Here is a 19218-nt window from a genome sequence, read left to right as displayed (position 1 = left end):
TCAAAGTGAATGTCCAATTAATTAAAAATGTCAACAGCCTACTCAACGACTGACCTAATCATTAAAACTGGAGAGCATCTACTATAGATGAAACTCCATCACCCATATATATATATATGCCTTAACTCCCAAATGTGACTGTATTTGGAGATAGGGCTTTTAGGAGGTAATTAAGATTAAATGAGGTCACATGGGTGGGATCCAAATCTAATAGGACTGGTGGCCTTACAAGAAGAAGACAAAGAGATCTCTCTCCATGTGCTTCTCCAAGGAAAGGACATGTGGGCACACAGCAAAAAGGCAGTTATCTGCAACCCAAGGGGAAACCCCTCACCAGCCCTGACCATGCTGGCACCCTGATCTCCAGCTTCCAGCCCAAAGAGAAAATAGGTTTCTGTTGTTTAAGCTACCCAGTTTAGAGTATTTTGTTATGCCAGCCTGAGTAGACAAAGACAGCATCAATGTCTTACACATAATACCAGCATTAATTTGGTAAATACTTTTCTTCATAATTTGAGGGAGAACCAGGAGCTGTCAATTCCAGTGTAAGTTTGGTGTATGTGCTCTCTCTTATTCTAGACAGAATAGTAGTCCCGGGAGCATAGACCTCAGGCTTTAGGAAAGACACCCTTGCTAATTGCTAACATACCTCACTTGGGCAAATTACTTAATATCTCTCAAGTCTCTAATTCTTCACTTATAAAGTGGAGCCTCTAATTCTTCACTTAAGAACATGGTGGTTGGGAAGGCTGAAATAATTTAACAAAATATTTAGCAAAATTCTTGATCCACAGCAAAGGAAAGAAATATTTTCAAAGCAAAACAACAAGAACTAAAAACAACACTGAAACCAAAGACATCTCTCAGGCTGTACTCTCATAAAATATTACTTCTTTTATATATAACCGCTTTGAATTCAAATGTTCAATCTCCCTTTAATTAACTTTTATTTTCTTTCTTCACAATTTCTGTAGTTTCTAAGTTTCCCACCATAAGCATACATTTCTTTTGTAATTCTCTAGAGTTAACATCTGTAATACACATAACTTCCACATTACTTACCTAAAAAGTGTAAGAATAGAAGTTCCATGATGATGGATTGTGTTTTCCTCGTCATATAAAAGCTCTGCTTTGTTTTTGGTAGGAGCATTAGCTGCTTCTTCGTCCAAAAGAACTAATAAGGCTTTCACAGTATCTCTGCCACAGTATGCAGTACCATGGTTTATGGCATGAGATTTTGGCTGAGACAAAAAACAATTTTAAGTAAATGTAATAATCATCCCAGCTGGGTGAATGGCCATACTTTTAAATTCCCTGTGGCACTGGCCTCTTTCATCTATTGTTAAAGTAATAAAACATCAGCTATAAGAAGTGGCTGTAAGGCATGTGACCATTTTTCCTTAAGCCATGCTATAATCAACTTGACCAATTTCAAAAGCACAAAAATAATCTCATCAAAAGAAGACATTAGGCTCTGGTCAAAATAACATGAGGCTTCGAGTCAGAAAAACTTAGCCACTATCTAGCTATGTGACATCAGCCCCATGGCTCAGCATCTCTATTTATTTTTTCTCTCTTATGCCAAAGAAGGATGAGGTTCTGGCTATCTGAATACAGGCGCCATGGATGACTGTAAAGATCAAATGCCAAAATGAAAAGCTAGTTGACATTCATTGATTCAATAATCATTGATAACTATATATTATGTCCCAAGCACTGTACTTAAAGCTAAGGCTCCAAAGGTGACAACTATTGCCTTCAAAGAACCCATAGTTTCCTTGATAAATAAGTAACTGACAAGTGCATTACAGAATGCTAAGTGCTGTTTCTAATAAGTGTATGCACAGTGCAGTGGGAGTACAAAAGAAGTGACCAATGTACCCTGGCATCAAAGATGATTCCACAGAGGAGGAGGCACCCAGAGGAAGAAGAGAGCATGGTGCTTTCAGGGACCAGGTAGCATGGCATGGCTGAAGAATAAGGTAAAAGGGAGGAAGTGATACGAGATGAGCCTGGGCAACTTTGTATATCATGCCAAGAAGTTATAAGCCAGTCTGTTACAGAGGAAAAATCTCTTGCTTTAGTAAGCAAGGAAGTAAAATGATCCTGTTTAGATTTTAAAGAATCAATGATGGCAATGTGTAAAATATATTGTGAGATACAAATGTTATCAAATCTGGAGACAGGTCACAAATTAAAGACTATAATAGAACAGTTTAGAAATGGAGAGTTCTGAACTAAGACAGTAGTCATAGAGATAAAGCAGATTAAAAAGGGAAAGCTGAAAAAAACTTCATGACTAGATGGAATAAAATAAAATATATAATAATAAAATATTATGTATAGATACATGTAAGCACAAACTCTGAAGGCATTTCTGACTGGATTTGATACCAACTGCTTAGTTGTATATCCTGTATAACTCTGGAGAAGGTGCTTGAACTCTCTTCTTAAACTCCCTGACAAAATAGAGGCAATGATAATGCCTAACCCAGAGGGTTGCTGGACATTATACCTAGATATCAAAGCTACATCTTCTGGGACATCTGTTATAAGCTGTGCCAGTTTCTTCAGCTTTCATCAGTATCATCTTGGCCTTCTTTCTCTGTTGGCAGACTCAGGCTACCAGGTGAACTATAATGTATATAGCTCTACTGAAATTATAACAAATTGCCTATCACAATCTGGTGCTTCACACATATTTTTCATTAGTACCAGAGAATTCCATATTCCTTAATAGTAACTTCATGAGTACTATTTGATTATATTTTTCAAAGATCTCTGATTTGGTTGAAAACATGAAATTAAGAACCAGATTGTTGGTATCTTTATTTCTTCTGCCAAGAAATGGAAGCAATTGATGTTGTTAATTATTTGAAGTTGACAGATTCTGATTGATACTTATAGTAATAACCTGGTTGTCATTTGAGCCAAACTATTCACCAGGAAGTGAAATACACAGGGCAACAACCCTGAATCTTCCCCACCTTCAAAGTAAATCTAAAAACAAGCATTGTTATAGAAAAATAGCTAAAAGTGGTCCACAGGGCTGTGAGTGAATGAATGAATGAATGAATGATAAATAATAAAAACTAAGCAAAAGTCTTTCTTCATACACTGGCTACCATAATCACACCTAATAAAAAGGGGCTGTTAGAAAAATTGAATAAACTGCAATAAATGAACTACACTACTATAAAATTCTGTTCTAAAAACACAGTAGTCAATTTCTCTTATAATTCTGTGGGTTAGAATCTACTCTATTTAATTATCTCTGTAAAAAAAAATTAAGAATAAGTAAATGTTCTGGGAATATACAGTTTAAAAATTGCCAGGTACAGGTTTCAGTAGGCTGAGAATGGAGGCAGAAAATAAGAGACAGAGATTTATAAAAGAAAAGTAAACTGCTGAATGGAAGCAATTTCTAAGAGGACTGTTGTTGTCCTAATACAATGCTTATTATTAAAGTCAGAAACAGAAAAAACAGGCTTTTATTTTATATCTGAGTAAATGGGAAAGTAATTGTTTATGAGAATATTTAGGCCAGGCGTGGTGGCTCATGCCTGTAATCCCAGCACTTTGGGAGGCCGAGGCGGGCAAATCACGAGGTCAGGAGTTTGAGACTAGCCTGGCCAACATAGTGAAACCCCATCTCTACTAAAAATATAAAAAATTAGCCGGGCATGGTGGCAGGCGCCTGTAATTCCAGCTACTCGGGAGGCTGAGGCAGGAGAATCGCTTGAACTCGGGAGGCAGAGGTTGCAGTGAGCCAAGATCGTGCCATTGCACTACAGCCTGGGCTGCAAGAGTGAAACTCCGTCTCAAAAAAAAAAAAAAAAAGAATATTTATAGAAAAATAGCATAAAACACCTTAATATCCATCAAGAATTATAAGTTTTTAGTACTAAAAGGGATACCAGAGATTACCCTATGCCTTACTTTAACAAATTCAGAAATTTGGCCCAAATATGTGATAATTTACCCAAGTTGAACATATAATCCTACAAAATCCTATTGAGAAACTTACATTTTCAATATCATTTTAGAACACAGGAAACACACTCTTCTGACTTAAGTAGCAATAATAAACCATTTCTACAATAAATAGAAGAGATAATGATTTGTATAAAAGGATAATGAAAAATAAAAAGCTCATTACCCGAGCAGGACTGATGTCAGTGGTGCTAACAGCTACAACACCTTCTTGAGAATTGATAATATTATTAATCCTCAAATCCAAATCCTGAGCCACTTCCTCTATTGCTTTGTAAAAAGGATCCCTGCTGTTCTGGCCTTTAATCAGCTGCATCTTTATCACCGATAGTATTTGACCCCCTGCAACGCTGAAAATAGAAATAAGATTGCCTCTATAACAGTATTGCAAATTACAATATGCTTATAGACTTGAAAATGTAATTTTCAGAGTTAACACTTTTCAAAGACTATTGCTTTGATCTTATACATCAAACAGTTAAAGCATTTAAGAAAAAGATGAGGATCATTAGAAACAAAATTTAAAAGTTTGTCTAAAAGCAAGTAATTTCAATAAGTTTCTTCTTCCTTGATTTGAAAGCTGATGGGAAATAATTTAGTTATATGTGAAATACAACAGGTTCAGAAGTGGTTGTACACATACAATATATTTAAAATATATACCTTTAGATACAACTAAAATAACAAAAACAGTTACCTCTCATTGAATATCTAGACTCTTACATTCATTTAATCTTAAAACCAATTCAGTAAGTTGATATTATTATCCCTAAATCACAAATGAGAAAATTGAGTCCCATAAAGGTTAAATAGTTTGTCCAAGCACACATGGTGTTCTGTGTGAGGGAAGAGACAGGGAGGAAGGAAACTGACGTGAAAAACATGATATTGCATTCTAATAAGTGAAAGGTTATTATATGGAAAAGGAAACTAACCAAGTTAGTACTGACCTAAAGCAAACAAGAAAGTGGACCAACTATGGCCAACAGACAAGTGTTTTTAAAAACCCGAAATTGATATTTCTTTATACCACACCTAAATCTCAGAGTTTGAGTTGCAACTTCTGCTCTAAAGGACAAATGTGAGAAACATATAAGAGGAAGGATTTTGGTCCATTTTAAGGAAGAAATGAGGTGTGTCCAATAGAAGAGGATTCTCTTTTAAAGCCAGGAGATCCCATCCCTAGAGGTATCACTGGAAAGGCAGCACAGTGCCAAATGAGAAACTGGTGTGGTCTGACTACAGACCACGAAGTCAGGCTGCCTGAGCACATATCACAGCTCTGCCACTTTCAACTTTGGGTATGCTATTAAATTTCTCTTTTGTGGTGGCATAAAGGAAATGATGAAATGAAGTTTTCACTCTCGCCTTATTGCCAAGTTGTATGTTTTACAGAAATGCCAGGTTCCCTAACAAGCTAGAAAGATGAATGTCCACATTTAAATAGCTGGTCCAGATAGAAGAGGAAAGTTAGAAGAAGATTGCAGAGAGACTTAGTGTATGATGACAATGTATTTTCCTAACCATCAGACTCATATCCAGCATTTGTTTAAAACATCAACTCCAGATCCCATCCTATGGAATTACAATCTCCAGAGAAGAGCACTAAATGTTTGCATTGTGTTAAAAGTACCACAGGGGATTCCTATGATTAGGCAAGGGTGAGAAAAAAGTCATGAAAAAATCAGCTCCTTGAGAAAGCAATCATATTTTACTGATCTTCATACCGTCAGTTTACATTTGGTACACAGAAGAGATGATTGATGTACATTTGTTGAATAAATGAATACTATCACGTGCAACAATCTAAATTTTTTATAGTAAAACAAATGATATATATTTTACTATTCATATTATTATTTGCAATACAAAAGTATTTAGGTGGTGTCTACTTACACAATGGCATACTAGATACCCTGAAGAACGTATCACTGAAGAGAAAAAAATCTCCCAGTACCACCCAATCTCTCCCTCAAAAAGGAACCAACCAGAGCTGGCATGGTAAGTCGAAAGCTGTGCATAGTAAGCAAGCAGGATATCATCCTGAGGACAAACATCTCTAGTAACACTGTGATCAGGATACAAAGCTCAGGGCTAGCAGCAAGGTGGAAGAGGACAAGCAGGGACTTTCACGTTCAGTCTGAACCTTTCAAGGGAAAATAAGCTAGTATGGTTTTTACTAGATTTATTCTAGGTATTTTACATTTTTGAAGCTTTTTTTAAAAAAAAAAATCCTTCTATTTAGTAATGATACAGAAATCCAATTGCATGTTTATTGGCCTTGTGTCCAGCAACACTCTTAAACTGTACTGCCAATTGTAATAATTTGCCTTTACATTCTTGGAGTTTTCTATATAATTAGTCACATTATCATCAAATAGAATTTTATTTTTTCAATTGTTATATCTCCTATTTCTTTTTGTCTTATTACAATGAATTGGACATCTCATGCTATGTTGAAAAGAACTGATGACAGCAGGAACTCTTGTCTTATTCTTAAGCAGAACGCTAAAATTTTACCATTAACTAGGTTTTTATAGAAACCCTTTTGTCAAATTAAAGCCCTTATTCTTAGTTTATTTTTACACTGAGGGCTTAGCCCTGTAGGATGGGTATGTGTTTCCTATTTATCTCCCCATGCTGGCCAGTTCCTGGGCTAAAAGCTGGCTTCCCTTCTTCACTTGCCTCTCTGGCTTTCCTCCTTCACCTATTTTTGACCTGTATTTTCATTACATTTGCCTACTTACCAGTGCATTTAAGAAGCATTTTTGAAACACGCTATCCAACATTATTAATTATTTTCAATGGAAGAAAATAGGCTGGGGGCCTAGTCTGCCATACTTCTGTAATCAGAAGTCTGAGTAGACCCTAGGAATTCTTTCACATATATGAGGACTTTCTTTTTCAGCTGTGAACTGGATGAAGTGTAGCCAAAATGAAAACATAATTAACATTATATGCTTTTCCTGGGAATTAATCTCTAATAGAAAAGAGTTTTGGAAAAGATTCAAATGGTTAATAAAATCTGGGAGTGTCTTAGTGCCAATTATAAGAACAAAAAAAATGCTTCAAATGGTATTAGGAAAAGTCACCTTTGACCTCCTTTTCTCATTCCTTCTACATGACAAAAATGCTAAATTTTAAAGATGATGTAACTCACTGGCTGAATTGTATTTAGGAAAAAATAAGACTTGTATTTCAGAGACTTGCCAAGGTCAACATTTTGAAGCCATGGCAAAATACCCCAAACAGTAGTGCTCTGACTACTCCATTAATATATACTCACTTCTAGAGCCACCATTAGGTTGGCTTCTAATATCTGCTCAGCAACACAGTGGCTTAACTCAAATTCTTGCTTCTAGAGCCTAGAAACTCCAGAAGTTTTAACTAAAATGACATCAAGATATTTATGTTGTTCACTGGCAATACAAAAATGAATAAAATCTTTCTCTTTAAGAGCTCACAAGTGATAATGATACAATGAACTACTGACAGTATAGACAAGTTTGAGTGGGGAAGTAGAGAGAAGGAGAAGGTATTCAGGAGTGCTTCCCAGAAGATATATTGTGGCTATTCTGGATAAACATTAACAGGAGAATTTAGATGAGAAAGAGGCAAACTGAGCTCCTGACTCCTAGCTGCATCACACCAGTGCCCTGGGGCAGAAAAAGAAACACGAGGCTGCTGATGAAAAGCACAATTGAATCCCCAAGCTTGTACCAAAATAAAGTAACTGGAAGAGAACACTAAGCAATAATACAGACAAATGATTGGTAATACTTTAATGTAATTACTGAGTATCTTCACTTTCCTAAATAAAGTGACTGCTTTTCCATACCATACTCAAGAATTTGATAACTATTTGTTGAAGTAAATTTTACCTTTAAAAATTAAATGTAATTAAAGGTGCCACAAAAAATATATGAAAAGTATTTCTGAAAAAAATTTTTTTTTTTTTTTTGAGACGGAGTCTTGCTCTGTCGCCCAGGCTGGAGTGCAGTGGCACAATCTCGGCTCACTGCAAGCTCCGCCTCCCGGTTTCACGCCATTCTCCTGCCTCAGCCTCCCGAGTAGCTGGGACTACAGGCGCCCGCTACCACCACGCCCAGCTAATTTCTTGTAGTTTTAGTAGAGATAGGGTTTCACCGTGTTAGCCACAATGGTCTCGATCTCCTGACCTCGTGATCTGCCCACCTCGGCCTCCCAAAGTGCTGGGATTACAGGCGTGAACCACCAAGCCCGGCCCTGAAATATTTTTAAACAAGAAAAATTTTAACATTAGGAGATTAGACTGAAAAATTTCAGTGAGATTTAACACTCCATACATGTATATTTAGCCCAATATAAATAGTTATGTGCTGTTTAGTAACATTACAGTCAGCAACAGACCACATATACGATGGTAGTCCCATAATATTACAATGGAACTGAAAAATTCCTATTGCCTAATGATGTAACATCATAGCATCACAGCTCAACACATCACTCACATGTTTGTGGTGATGCTTGTGTAAACAAACCTACTGTGCTGCCAGGCATATAATAGTATAGTGCATATAATTATGTTTAATACATAATACTTGGTCATTATAATAAATGACTCTTAATGGTTTATGTATTTGCTATACCTTTTATCATTACTTTAGAGTGTACTCCTTCTACTTATTTAAAAAAAAAAAAAAACACTAACTGTGAAATAGCCTCAGGCAGGTCCTTCAGGAGGTATTCCTGAAGAAGGTGTTGTGACTGTAGGAGAGGACACCTCCAGGGGTGTTATTGCTCCTGAAGATTTTCCAGTGGGACAAGATGTGGAGGTGGAAGACAGTCATACTGATAATCTTGACCCTGTGTAGACCTAGGCTAATGTGTATGTTTGTGTCTTAATTTTAAGCCAAAAAGTTTAAAAAGCAAAAAAAAAAAAAAAAAAAAAAAAAAAATTAAATAGAGAAAAGCATATAGAATAAGGATACAGAGAAAAAAATTTTGTACAGCTGTACAATGTATTTGTGTTTTAAGCTAAGTGTTATTACAAGAGTCAAAAAGTTTCAAAATTTTAAAAAATTCATAGTCAAAAAATTTTAAAGTTCATAAAGTTAGAGCAAGCTAAGTGTAATTTATTCTTGAAGAAAGAAAAATTTGCTCTACAAATTTAGTGTGGCCTAGGTTTACAATGTGTATAAAGTCTACAAGAGCTTACAATAATGTTCCAGGCCTTCGTATTCACTCACCACTCATCCAGAGCAACTTCAAGTGCTGCAAACTCCAGTCATGGCAAGTACCCTATGCTTATGTATGTTTATCTATGTTTATGTTTTATACTACATTCTGAACAGGACCTTTTCAATGTTTAGATATGCTTAGCCACACAAATACCATTGTGTTACAATTGCCTACAGTATTTGATACAGTAACAGGCCATACAGGTTTGTAGCCTAGCAGCAATAGGCTATGCCATATAGCCTATGTGTGTGGCAGGCTACACCATCCAGGTTTGTGTATGTACAGTCTATGATGTTTGTACAATGATGAAATTGCCTAATAATGCATTTCTGAGAGCATACTCTCGTCAAGTGGCGCATGACAGTATAATGTAAATGTGCATTAAAAAGTTGTGTGATAAATGTGAAATACAGAATTTTCAACTTCTAAACAACAAGGAACTATTAATTGATATAACTTGAAACATCTAAGACATCTTTCAGGTGAAAGTACACTATGCATTTTATGGTGTCACCTACTGGCAAAGTGTAGAAATGCAGTCACCTATAGCTAAGATGGCCTCATGAAAAGTGGGCAGTGGGGCGATGAGTGTAAGAATCAATTCTTTTTCTTTATTTCTTCCCAGTCTGTCTATTCCACCCTTCCTTGGACTCAAACATTACTGTAATTTTTCTATTTAAAAATAAGTAGTATAAACTTTTCCTCAGATACAAGAGCTAAATACATTTTTATTTCTAAGTTTTAAGGTTGACAGAGACGAGGAGGATAAACAGGCCAGAGTGAGAGATGGGCAGGAGTTAGAGCATAGACAGTTTTGTGTATAATATTGAGGTTCCTGAAGTTTTATCCTGTACCAAATATGGAATCACTGAAAAGTTTTAATTATGGGAGTAACATTTGTTGTTTCAGAAAAATCACTCTGGCAGCAATGAGGATGACAGGATAGGGCAACTTAAGACTGGAGGCAGAATAGACAACTCAGTGACATGTGAAACGGTCCAGAAAAGAAAGGATGAAAGTCTGAAACAGTAAACACTGGAAATAAAATAGTAGCTATAGGAAGAGATGAGGAGAAAGAACATAAAAAATGTGAAGTAAGAAAAAGTGACAGATCTTAATGAGTGAATGCATTTAGGATATGCCCCAGATTCTTGTTTGGGAGCTGGAGAGAGACAGGCTTCATCGCTTCAGGAGGAGAAGCAGTTTTGCAGAGAAAGACAAAAATTTAGTTTAGGACATATGAGTTGCCTGTGAGGCACCATCGTAAAGATAGTTGAGGATATGTTTCTGAAACTCAGGAAAGAGGTTCGAATTTCACTGAAATATAGATTTAGAAGAATTTGCATATATGTAGTAGAAGAGGTAGGTGGAAAATAAGAGAATGACGTATCTGAAGTTATAGGAAAAAAGAGTTCCAATAGGAAATGACTAAATTTGAAGACTCAAAAGAGACCAAAGACTATAGTTAGAAGACCACAAGTGACCACTGGCAGAATAGCTTCAGTAGAGGGAAAAAGTGAAGGAGTATAAATCAGTCAAGTACAGACAATCAAATAAATACTGACTGTCTATCCTGGTAAAAATTGTGCTAGGGCTAGGGAATATTAGTGAAGAAAACCAATAAACTCTCATTGAGTTTACTGTCTATTGAAAAATATACATTAAATACTTACAAAGAGGGAAGCAGAAAAAAGGAAACTATTTTCTTTAAGAATTTGAGCTGTAAATGGAAGAAGGAACGGGAAGAAACAGAGAAGACAGTTTGTTGTTTATTTCTTATAAGCTTATAGAATGTGGCTGAAGTACTAGTAAAGGGAGAGGTTGAAATTATAAGATAAAATGAATAACCAGTGAAGCAATGTCCAAATGGGTTATCCACTTTCCCACCCACCATGTCTAGTTAACTCCTTCTAGTTCATCCTTCAAAATTAGGCTTAACTGTAACACCCATCCAGATAAGGATTCTTGACACCCTTATCCCCGGCTCCCACAAACCAGGGATCAATTGCCCTTTCCTCTGTATACCTTCTATTAATATCTATTATGATATGTATAGGGTATATGTTTTTAGTTTTTAATAATTTTACTTTATTTATAAAACAAAACTATACCTACTGCAGAACAAAAATAAAAAAACAAATCACCACAAAAAAGATAACAAAAATTGCTCAAGTGGACTATTCAGACACCCAATTGAAGACATTCACTATTTAGATACTCACTTCCTCAAGACCTTCTCTAGAAGATACTTGCTTGTTATAACCACATGGGATATCCAAAATAAATGGCTGCTAAGTTGAAGAAGTCTATTCCCTCACCCTAGATGCCTCTAAAACAAATGTATTTCTACCCTGTTGACCACAACCAGAAATTCCTCCAAAAGGAATGTAATTATAACAAACCATATTGGATTGAACATACACATTTATCTCTGCTCTTTTCCAAAACTTCACTAAAATGACAAAAAAGCAAAAAACAAAAAAGTTTCCATCTATGAAGAAAAACAGAATGAGAGAAGAAACAACAGCTGATGAGAGTAGAGGCATTTCATGAAAGTACAAAAAAATGAAAACAGATGATTGAGTCATAACTAACTACCCAGAATACAAAAGCTAAAACCTAAGTAACTGCTAACAGGAACATTGGTAAGAAGCAAACTCAGAAATTAATCAGAAATTGAAGGCAATACTGATGGCTATGCAAAGGCGGGGTTGAAAACAGAAAAGCTAGTTGACGGTCTCCATAAGGAACACTTATACCCCCATTCTCCCTCTATTCTGAGCAGTCAGGCTAGTGCTTCTCTCCCACCTCAGCATGGGAAGCAAAACTGTTCTAAAGAAACTATGAGAGGCTCCAGACCTAGGGGCAGCAGGACTAAAAACAAAGGAATTGAGTAAGTCTACATACGGAACTGTGAGACTCAGCATCAACCTGGACCTATCTCAAATCCCAGAATATTGCTAGCCAGATTTACAGCTTTCAGAGATTAAAAGATTCCTCTGTGGAAATTTTTGGGAAAGTCCCAAAGAAAAGATCTAAAGTTACTGACATTTGGAGAGTAAGTCTCCAACAAAAGAGCCAACTGGGCATCATGCTATAAATAAGCCCACTGTACAGAGCTACTAATCAGCTCTATAGGGCCTCACTCTTAAATATGAAAGGACAGTTCAGAATCACCACACATTGTAGGAACACCTCTACCATGAAAGAGGGCAAAAAAAAGAAAGTAAAAAACAGAAAAGCATCCAATCTAGATAAAACAAAGACCATTCAGGAAGCAGATAAAAATATTTTTACATTAAATATAATAAATAATCTTAGAGAAATAAATGAAACATGACATAAAATCATATGCAATCAAATATGAGACTAACATAAAAATATTTGCTTACCATTTACTTTTTCTGAGAAAGCTACTTGAGCAAATTAAGGGGTTTACCAATTAAAATAAAGTCATAAGAGCCAGGAAACAGGCAGAGACTGTTTCACAAGGTGAGGATGAAGGTTCATGGTTGCCACTCTGACACAGGCCTAACAAGCAAAAGCAAAGATTGAATAAAGATGACAGGGGACTCTCCAGAAGGAATATCTTCAAGGGCAAAAAAACTGACAGATGACTGTAGTACCACTTGACTTTAACAAAATATATCTATATTGCCTTACAAAAAATTTTTTAAAAATTTAATATCTGATATTTCAATAGAAATGGCTCCCCAATATATTATCTAGAAGTTCAGAAGATGTCACTTATTTTGTCTCTAAGTTATTTTCAAAACCCTCTTCCAAATTTACTTCTTTGTAATGGATATCCATATGAGAAGATAGACTGCAATTCAGAATAAAATCCTGAAAAAAAACCTTCTTAGAATCTTAGAATGGAATGAAGTTTCACGGAACAAGATATAGTCATTAAGAGAATGGATGTACAGAACTGACTGTGTTCAGATCCCTACTCTGCTACTTAATATAACCTAGGGCAAGTTACTTGATCCCTCTTTAGTTTTTTCACCTCTAAATTAGGGATAGTAATAGTATCTATCAAGTCAGGTTGTTGTAATGATCAAATGATAATCTGAGTAAAGAACTTAGCACAATGTCTGACATATAACAAGTGTTCAATAAATATCAGCTATTTTTATTATGTTTATTTATGTTATAGGATACCAAATTGATAATGATCCGCCATGATTGCTAGCATACACAATCCACTTCTGCCCCCAAAACTTACTTACCACTCAATACACCAATATTATAAATGGGGGTCTATCAGATTTTTTAAAAATCTTACCTCCAATATCACATAAAAACAAATCCCAGATGAACCAAAGATTTGCACATAAGAAAATGAAAAACAACAGAAAATAGAATAGGGATTTCATCTTTGTCAATTTTCTTACTCATTCTTGATATCAGTTTCCTTTATTGCTAAATAAAAAATACACAGAAATTATCTGTTTGCTCATTGCCAGTCCTCAAAAATCTATTTCATCCAGATAAAAATAAATGGTAACTCTCTTCTCTAATCAAATTTAGTATGGACGTGACTTTTGACTTTGGCCAAAACTCAGAATCACAGGCAGAAATTTAGGAGGTAAGGTCATGTGATTTTAATTTATTCATCTAGATTTTGTTTCTTCACCTCACCGTTTGGTCTGATGCTTGGTCATTTCAATATCTCTTATTTCTACCCGATTCTGTAAAGTTTTAAAGATAGATTAATAACATATTTGTAATATATGAAAAGTCATTACCTTGGGTTTGGTATTTCTCCAAGAATCTCATCTAATTTGTCAATGAAATTAATAAAATTAGACAATCCCTTTACATGTGTCCTTAAAGGATCCGATGGTGGTGGTGCATATCCTTTCCCTCCAAGCTCTATTGTTCTAATAAATGACGTGGCCACCTATGAATTAAAACAAATGGATAAGTTATGTCCAGTGATTTATTAAAGTGTAATTTACTTCATAAAGCTAAGTAAATCTATATAATTCTGCGTATACAGTTAAAAGTGAAGCACATTTTATGGCTCGTGACACACTTTGAGTCAGAAGCAAATAACCAAAGAAACAAATGCCATGCAGAATTCATGCTAGCAAGTATGGTGCCAATGACACCCAGCTGCAGATTGAGGCTGAGGAGCTGAGTTAGGGGACAAATTAAGAGCTAAAGTATATTAATTTTAGAATGTATTATTGACTCTAAAGAACTCATTTATGAATATATTCTAATATAGTTGACTACTAGCTATTGAAATTATTATATGGAACAAGGGAATTTTTAGCGTCAGCTGATCTGTTGTGTTAAACAGGTGAATTGGTTGGGCAATTTAACACTTCCAAACCTCAGCCTCTCTATTTGTAAAATAAAAATACAGACTAGATAATCACTAAGTTCCATCCAGCTTTCTCATCCTGGGATCATGTATAGTTCAAAAGGCTTGTCCTTACAATGATAAAAATACGTATGTGATAGCTGTACGTAAGTGTTTCAATCAAAGATGAAATGTTCCAAGGTACATTCTAAGAAAGACAAATCCTGTGAAATGTCAATAATTTAGGGGAAAGTTCCATGGTCAAATAAATTAGGAAACAACAGATTAAATAACAAGCTTAATTTGCTACAAGCAGATTTCTTTATGGCAGGACTTCTCAGAGCTCTTATATTCAATAATGGATTATGTATAACCAATAAGGGTATATACTACTTCTAAACATTTTGCCCTTGGGAACATTTATTCGAAGAACATTTAACAGAAACGTTTTGACACTGGAAACATGTATTCACAGAGAATTTATCAGGGCTAGCACTATATGGAATATATGTAAGGAAACACTGCCTTAGAGAAAGTCTCCTTTACCAAACTTGAAGGATATGGTAAAAAATTAAAATACCATGGATTTTCAAATACAGAGGTAGAACATAAATTAACCACTTAAAAGTTGTTTCATCCTAGTTACAAGCATATTAGGATACATGGATCCACTGTGCAAGGGGTCTTAATTTTGAACATGTCACACATTCATACCAAAAAGATAGACATTTGTTTCTCTCGAGCAGCATGTTTCAAATCAGTGAAGGCTTCTCTTCCTAGTCCTCTATCAGGAATATTGAGAATATAAGCCACAGCCAGGTCATTCTTTGAATTCACTAGCAGATTTAAATATGAAAAGATAATTTTCCTTGCTAGCAGCTGCACCTGTGCAATAAAATATTCAGTTAATTTCTTCATTGCAATTCTTCTAAATCCATAATCTTTTTCATATGCAGTAAAAATGTATATAATCATTCAATCACAATACCTCACTTAACTCTAGAAAAAGAGAACTGCCATATAAAAACAGGTTGGACAATCAATAAACTCCATCTCTCCCCAAATTCTTGACTGACTACCAAATTTGGCAGGCAGAGGGGAGACCTACAAAAATCCAGCTAAAAAAAGCAGCAAAGGAAGACCCAAGAACAGATATCAGCAGTTGTATACCAACATAGAATGGAGACAGAGTATTAAGTTGGAATTCAGGCAAGTCAGTTGCCCACTAGCACAAAAACACAAAATTTCTCAGAAGAACATAGACAAATCCAGAGTTGTTATAAAATATTACCTATAATATCCAGTTTTCATCCAAAAATCAATAAACAAAGAAAAAAGAAGGTGTGACCCCCCCTACTCAGGGTAAAAAGTAGTCAATAGAAATTGTCACCAAGTAGACCTAGATGCCGAGTTTAGGAGAAAAACATCAAGGCAGTTATTATGAATTATGTTCAAGATATTAAAAGGAAATATGTTCAATGAATTAAAAGAATATCTGTTATCAACAAATTAACAGAGGGAATGTCAACAGAAAAGTGGACAAATTCTGGAAATGAAAAGTACAATAAGTAAAACAAAATTTGCTTGATGGGTTCAATAGCAACTTGGAGACAGTAGAAGAAACCATTGTTGAACTTACAGACAAACCAATGGATATTACCAAATCTGAAAAACAAAGGAGAACAACAACAACAACAACAAAAAAGATGAAAGAACCAAAGGGATTAATGAGACAATTTAAGAGGTCAAACACACACGTAATTGGAATCCCTGAACAGAAGTGAAAAGAGTAGAAAAAATATATGAATAAATTTTGCCCCAAAGCATCCCAAATTTAGTAGAAAACATTAATTTATAGATCCAATAAGCCATTTAAGTAGGAAAACCAAACAAAATGTATACAAACTCTGACAGCTAAAGGTAAAAGAAAATCTTGAGTGTAGCCAGAACAAAATGACACATTACCTACAGAGGAACAATAATAAGGTTAACAAATCATCCAGAAGTATGTAGGCCAGATGATATTGGAACAGTATATTAAACATGCTGAGAAACAATCTAAATTACTATACGATTACAATAATTAAGATAGAGTAGTATTTACGAAAGAACACTCAGCTCAATGGAACAGAATAGTATGCAGAAACAGACCAACACAAATATAGCAATCTGATTTTTCAGAAATGTGCAAAAGGAACAATGAAGAAAAGACAGTCTTTTCAATAATTGGTGTTGGAGCAATTGGTCATCCATATGCAAAACACATGAACTTCAACTTAAACTTCACACCTTTTATAAAAGTAAACTCAAAGTGGATCATAAGTCTATAAATGTACAATATAAACTATTAAACTTTTAAAAGAAAACATAACAGAAAATCTTCATGACCTGGAATAAGGCAAAGAGTTCTTACATAAGACACCAGAAGCACAATGAGAAAAGGAAAACTAAAAAGATAAATTGGATTTCATCAAAATCAAATTCCTTTTTTTTGTTTGTTTTTTTTTTTTTTTTTGAGAAACAGGGTCTTGCTATTAGGCTGGAGTGCAGTGGCACAATCAGGGCACACTGCAACCTCAACCTCCCAGGCTTAAGTGATCCTCCTGCCTCAGCCTCCCTAGTAGCTAGGATTACAGGCATGTGCCACCACAAGCAGCAAAACTTTTTTATTTTTTGTAGAGACAAGGTCCCACTATGTTGCCCAGGTTGGTGTTGAACTCCTGGGCTCCAGTGATCCTTCTGCCTCGACCTCCCAAAGTGCTGGGAATACAGGCATGAGCCACCATGAGCAGCGCAAACTTAAATTCCTTGCATGGAATTTTCTTCCTTTTTTTGCCTTCTCAACTACTTCCATCCCACCTTCTGCTCTAGAATCCTGCTTCTAATTCTTATTGTTCCCAAACTGTCCACTTGAAATAATATTCTTGCCTATTCCCTCAGATAACAGACTCACAAATTCTAAACTCGATTCCCACTCAAAACACATGAAATTCAAAAATCCTTCAGTAATTTCAGTCACAACTAATGTCCTAGGAATTTATCATCTGTAAATGCTAAGAAAATATTTCCCTTATTAAAACTAAAATTTCATCATATTCAATCTAATCACATGTTAAATTTTTGAAGCATAAAAGAAACTTAAAAAGGCAGCAATAAAAAATTACAAATCCTTAGCAAGCCTCTTAGATAATTATTAAGCACATACACCTTAAAATAAATTCAAAAGATAATATATTTTGACTGTTTAAATTTCCATGTAAAAAACAATTATTAAAAAGTAGGAGACAGTCAGGTCAATTTAAAAGAAAAACTTCACTGGACAGGAAAGCATTGCCTTAAATATGGACTTGAGATAAAATTTAAGCAAATTTAATTACAAGAAAACAAAGTTTAAAGATTAACCATGAGAAAGATTTTTTCTTGCATATTAACTAAATGTTACCTTTTCAGAGATGCTCCCTGATTCCCCAATCTAAAGTAGACATTCATGTATTCTCTTTCCTGCCATCCTGTGATAATTCTGCATATCACCCTATTATAATTCTCTGCATAGGTGTTAACACTTCCTGATACTTTTCTTTTTAATATTTTTTTAAGGATACAATATTTCACTATGTTGCCCAGGCTAATCTTGAACTCCTGGGGTCAAGTGATCCTCCTGCCTTGACCTCCCAAAGTGCTGGGATTACAGGCATGAGCCACCATGCCTAGCCACTTTCTGATAACGTTTCTTAATCCTCCTATTACTTTGTGAGTTCCATGACAGAAAATCATGTGTCCTCAGATCCTAACAGAATGACTTGCATTATAGTAGGTAATCAATCTGTTTTTGTCAATAGGTTCTCAATGAGTTTTCATTCAATGATGAATGAAAGAAAAATTAATACATAAATTTGGCCTTTTAAAAATTTCAAAATTAAAAATCTATTAAGAAAAACTTACCTGAGGCTGGGTGTGGTGGCTCACACCTGTAATCCCACCACTGGGAGGCCAAGGCAGGTGGGTCACTTGAGGCCAACAGTTCAAGACCAGCCTGGCCAACACAGTGTAACCCTGTCTCAACTAAAAATACAAAAAAAATTAGCTGGATGTGGTGGCACACACCTGTAATCCCAGCTACTTGGGAGGCTGTGGCACAAGAATCACTTGAACCTGGGAGGTGGAGGTTGCAGTGAGCCAAGATGGTGCTACTGCACTCCAGCCTGAGCAACAGAATGAGACTGTCTCCAAAGAAAAAAAAACTTAACCTGGGATAAAATAAATGCTCATATTTTTTATTATGGTGCCTTACAAAGAAAGGTATTCTAAGGCACAACCAAATAAAAATAAGCTTTAAGGTTTCTCCTAAAATTTTATAAAATAACGTATAATGTAGTTTTCTGATGATATTTCTTTTTTTTTTTTTTTTTTTTTGAGATGATGTTTCCCTCTTGTTGCCCAGGCTGGAGTGCAATGACACGATCTCGGCTCACCACAACCTCAGCCTCCCAAGTTCAAGTGATTCTCCTGCCTCAGCCTCCCAAGTAGCTGAGATTACAGGCATGTGCCACCACGCCTGGCTAATTTTGTGTTTTTAGCAGAGACGGGATTTCTCCATGTTGGTCAGGCTGGTCTCGAACTCCTGACCTCAGGTGATCTGCCTGCCTCAGCCTCCCAAAGTACTGGGATTACAGGCGTGAGCCACCATGCCC

General features: G+C 35.5%; 1 protein-coding gene across 1 annotated transcript in view; it reads right to left on the bottom strand.

The window, feature by feature from the left end:
• The window catches only part of PARPBP (PARP1 binding protein), a 78368-nt gene that overhangs the window by 20457 nt on the left and 38693 nt on the right, over positions 1-19218 (bottom strand). The window contains exons 5-8 of the mRNA XM_003269927.4: positions 15242-15412; positions 13965-14119; positions 4160-4343; positions 1063-1241 (exon numbers count right to left, since the gene is read on the bottom strand). Coding sequence (XP_003269975.1) covers positions 1063-1241; positions 4160-4343; positions 13965-14119; positions 15242-15412 — 689 coding nt within the window. The remainder of the gene's footprint in view (positions 1-1062; positions 1242-4159; positions 4344-13964; positions 14120-15241; positions 15413-19218) is intronic.

Source organism: Nomascus leucogenys, chromosome 10 (genome assembly GCF_006542625.1).
Source record: "Nomascus leucogenys isolate Asia chromosome 10, Asia_NLE_v1, whole genome shotgun sequence".
NCBI classification, from domain to species: Eukaryota; Metazoa; Chordata; class Mammalia; order Primates; family Hylobatidae; genus Nomascus; species Nomascus leucogenys.
Note: the sequence above shows the minus strand (reverse complement) of the source record. Positions and strands in the feature narration are given on the sequence as shown.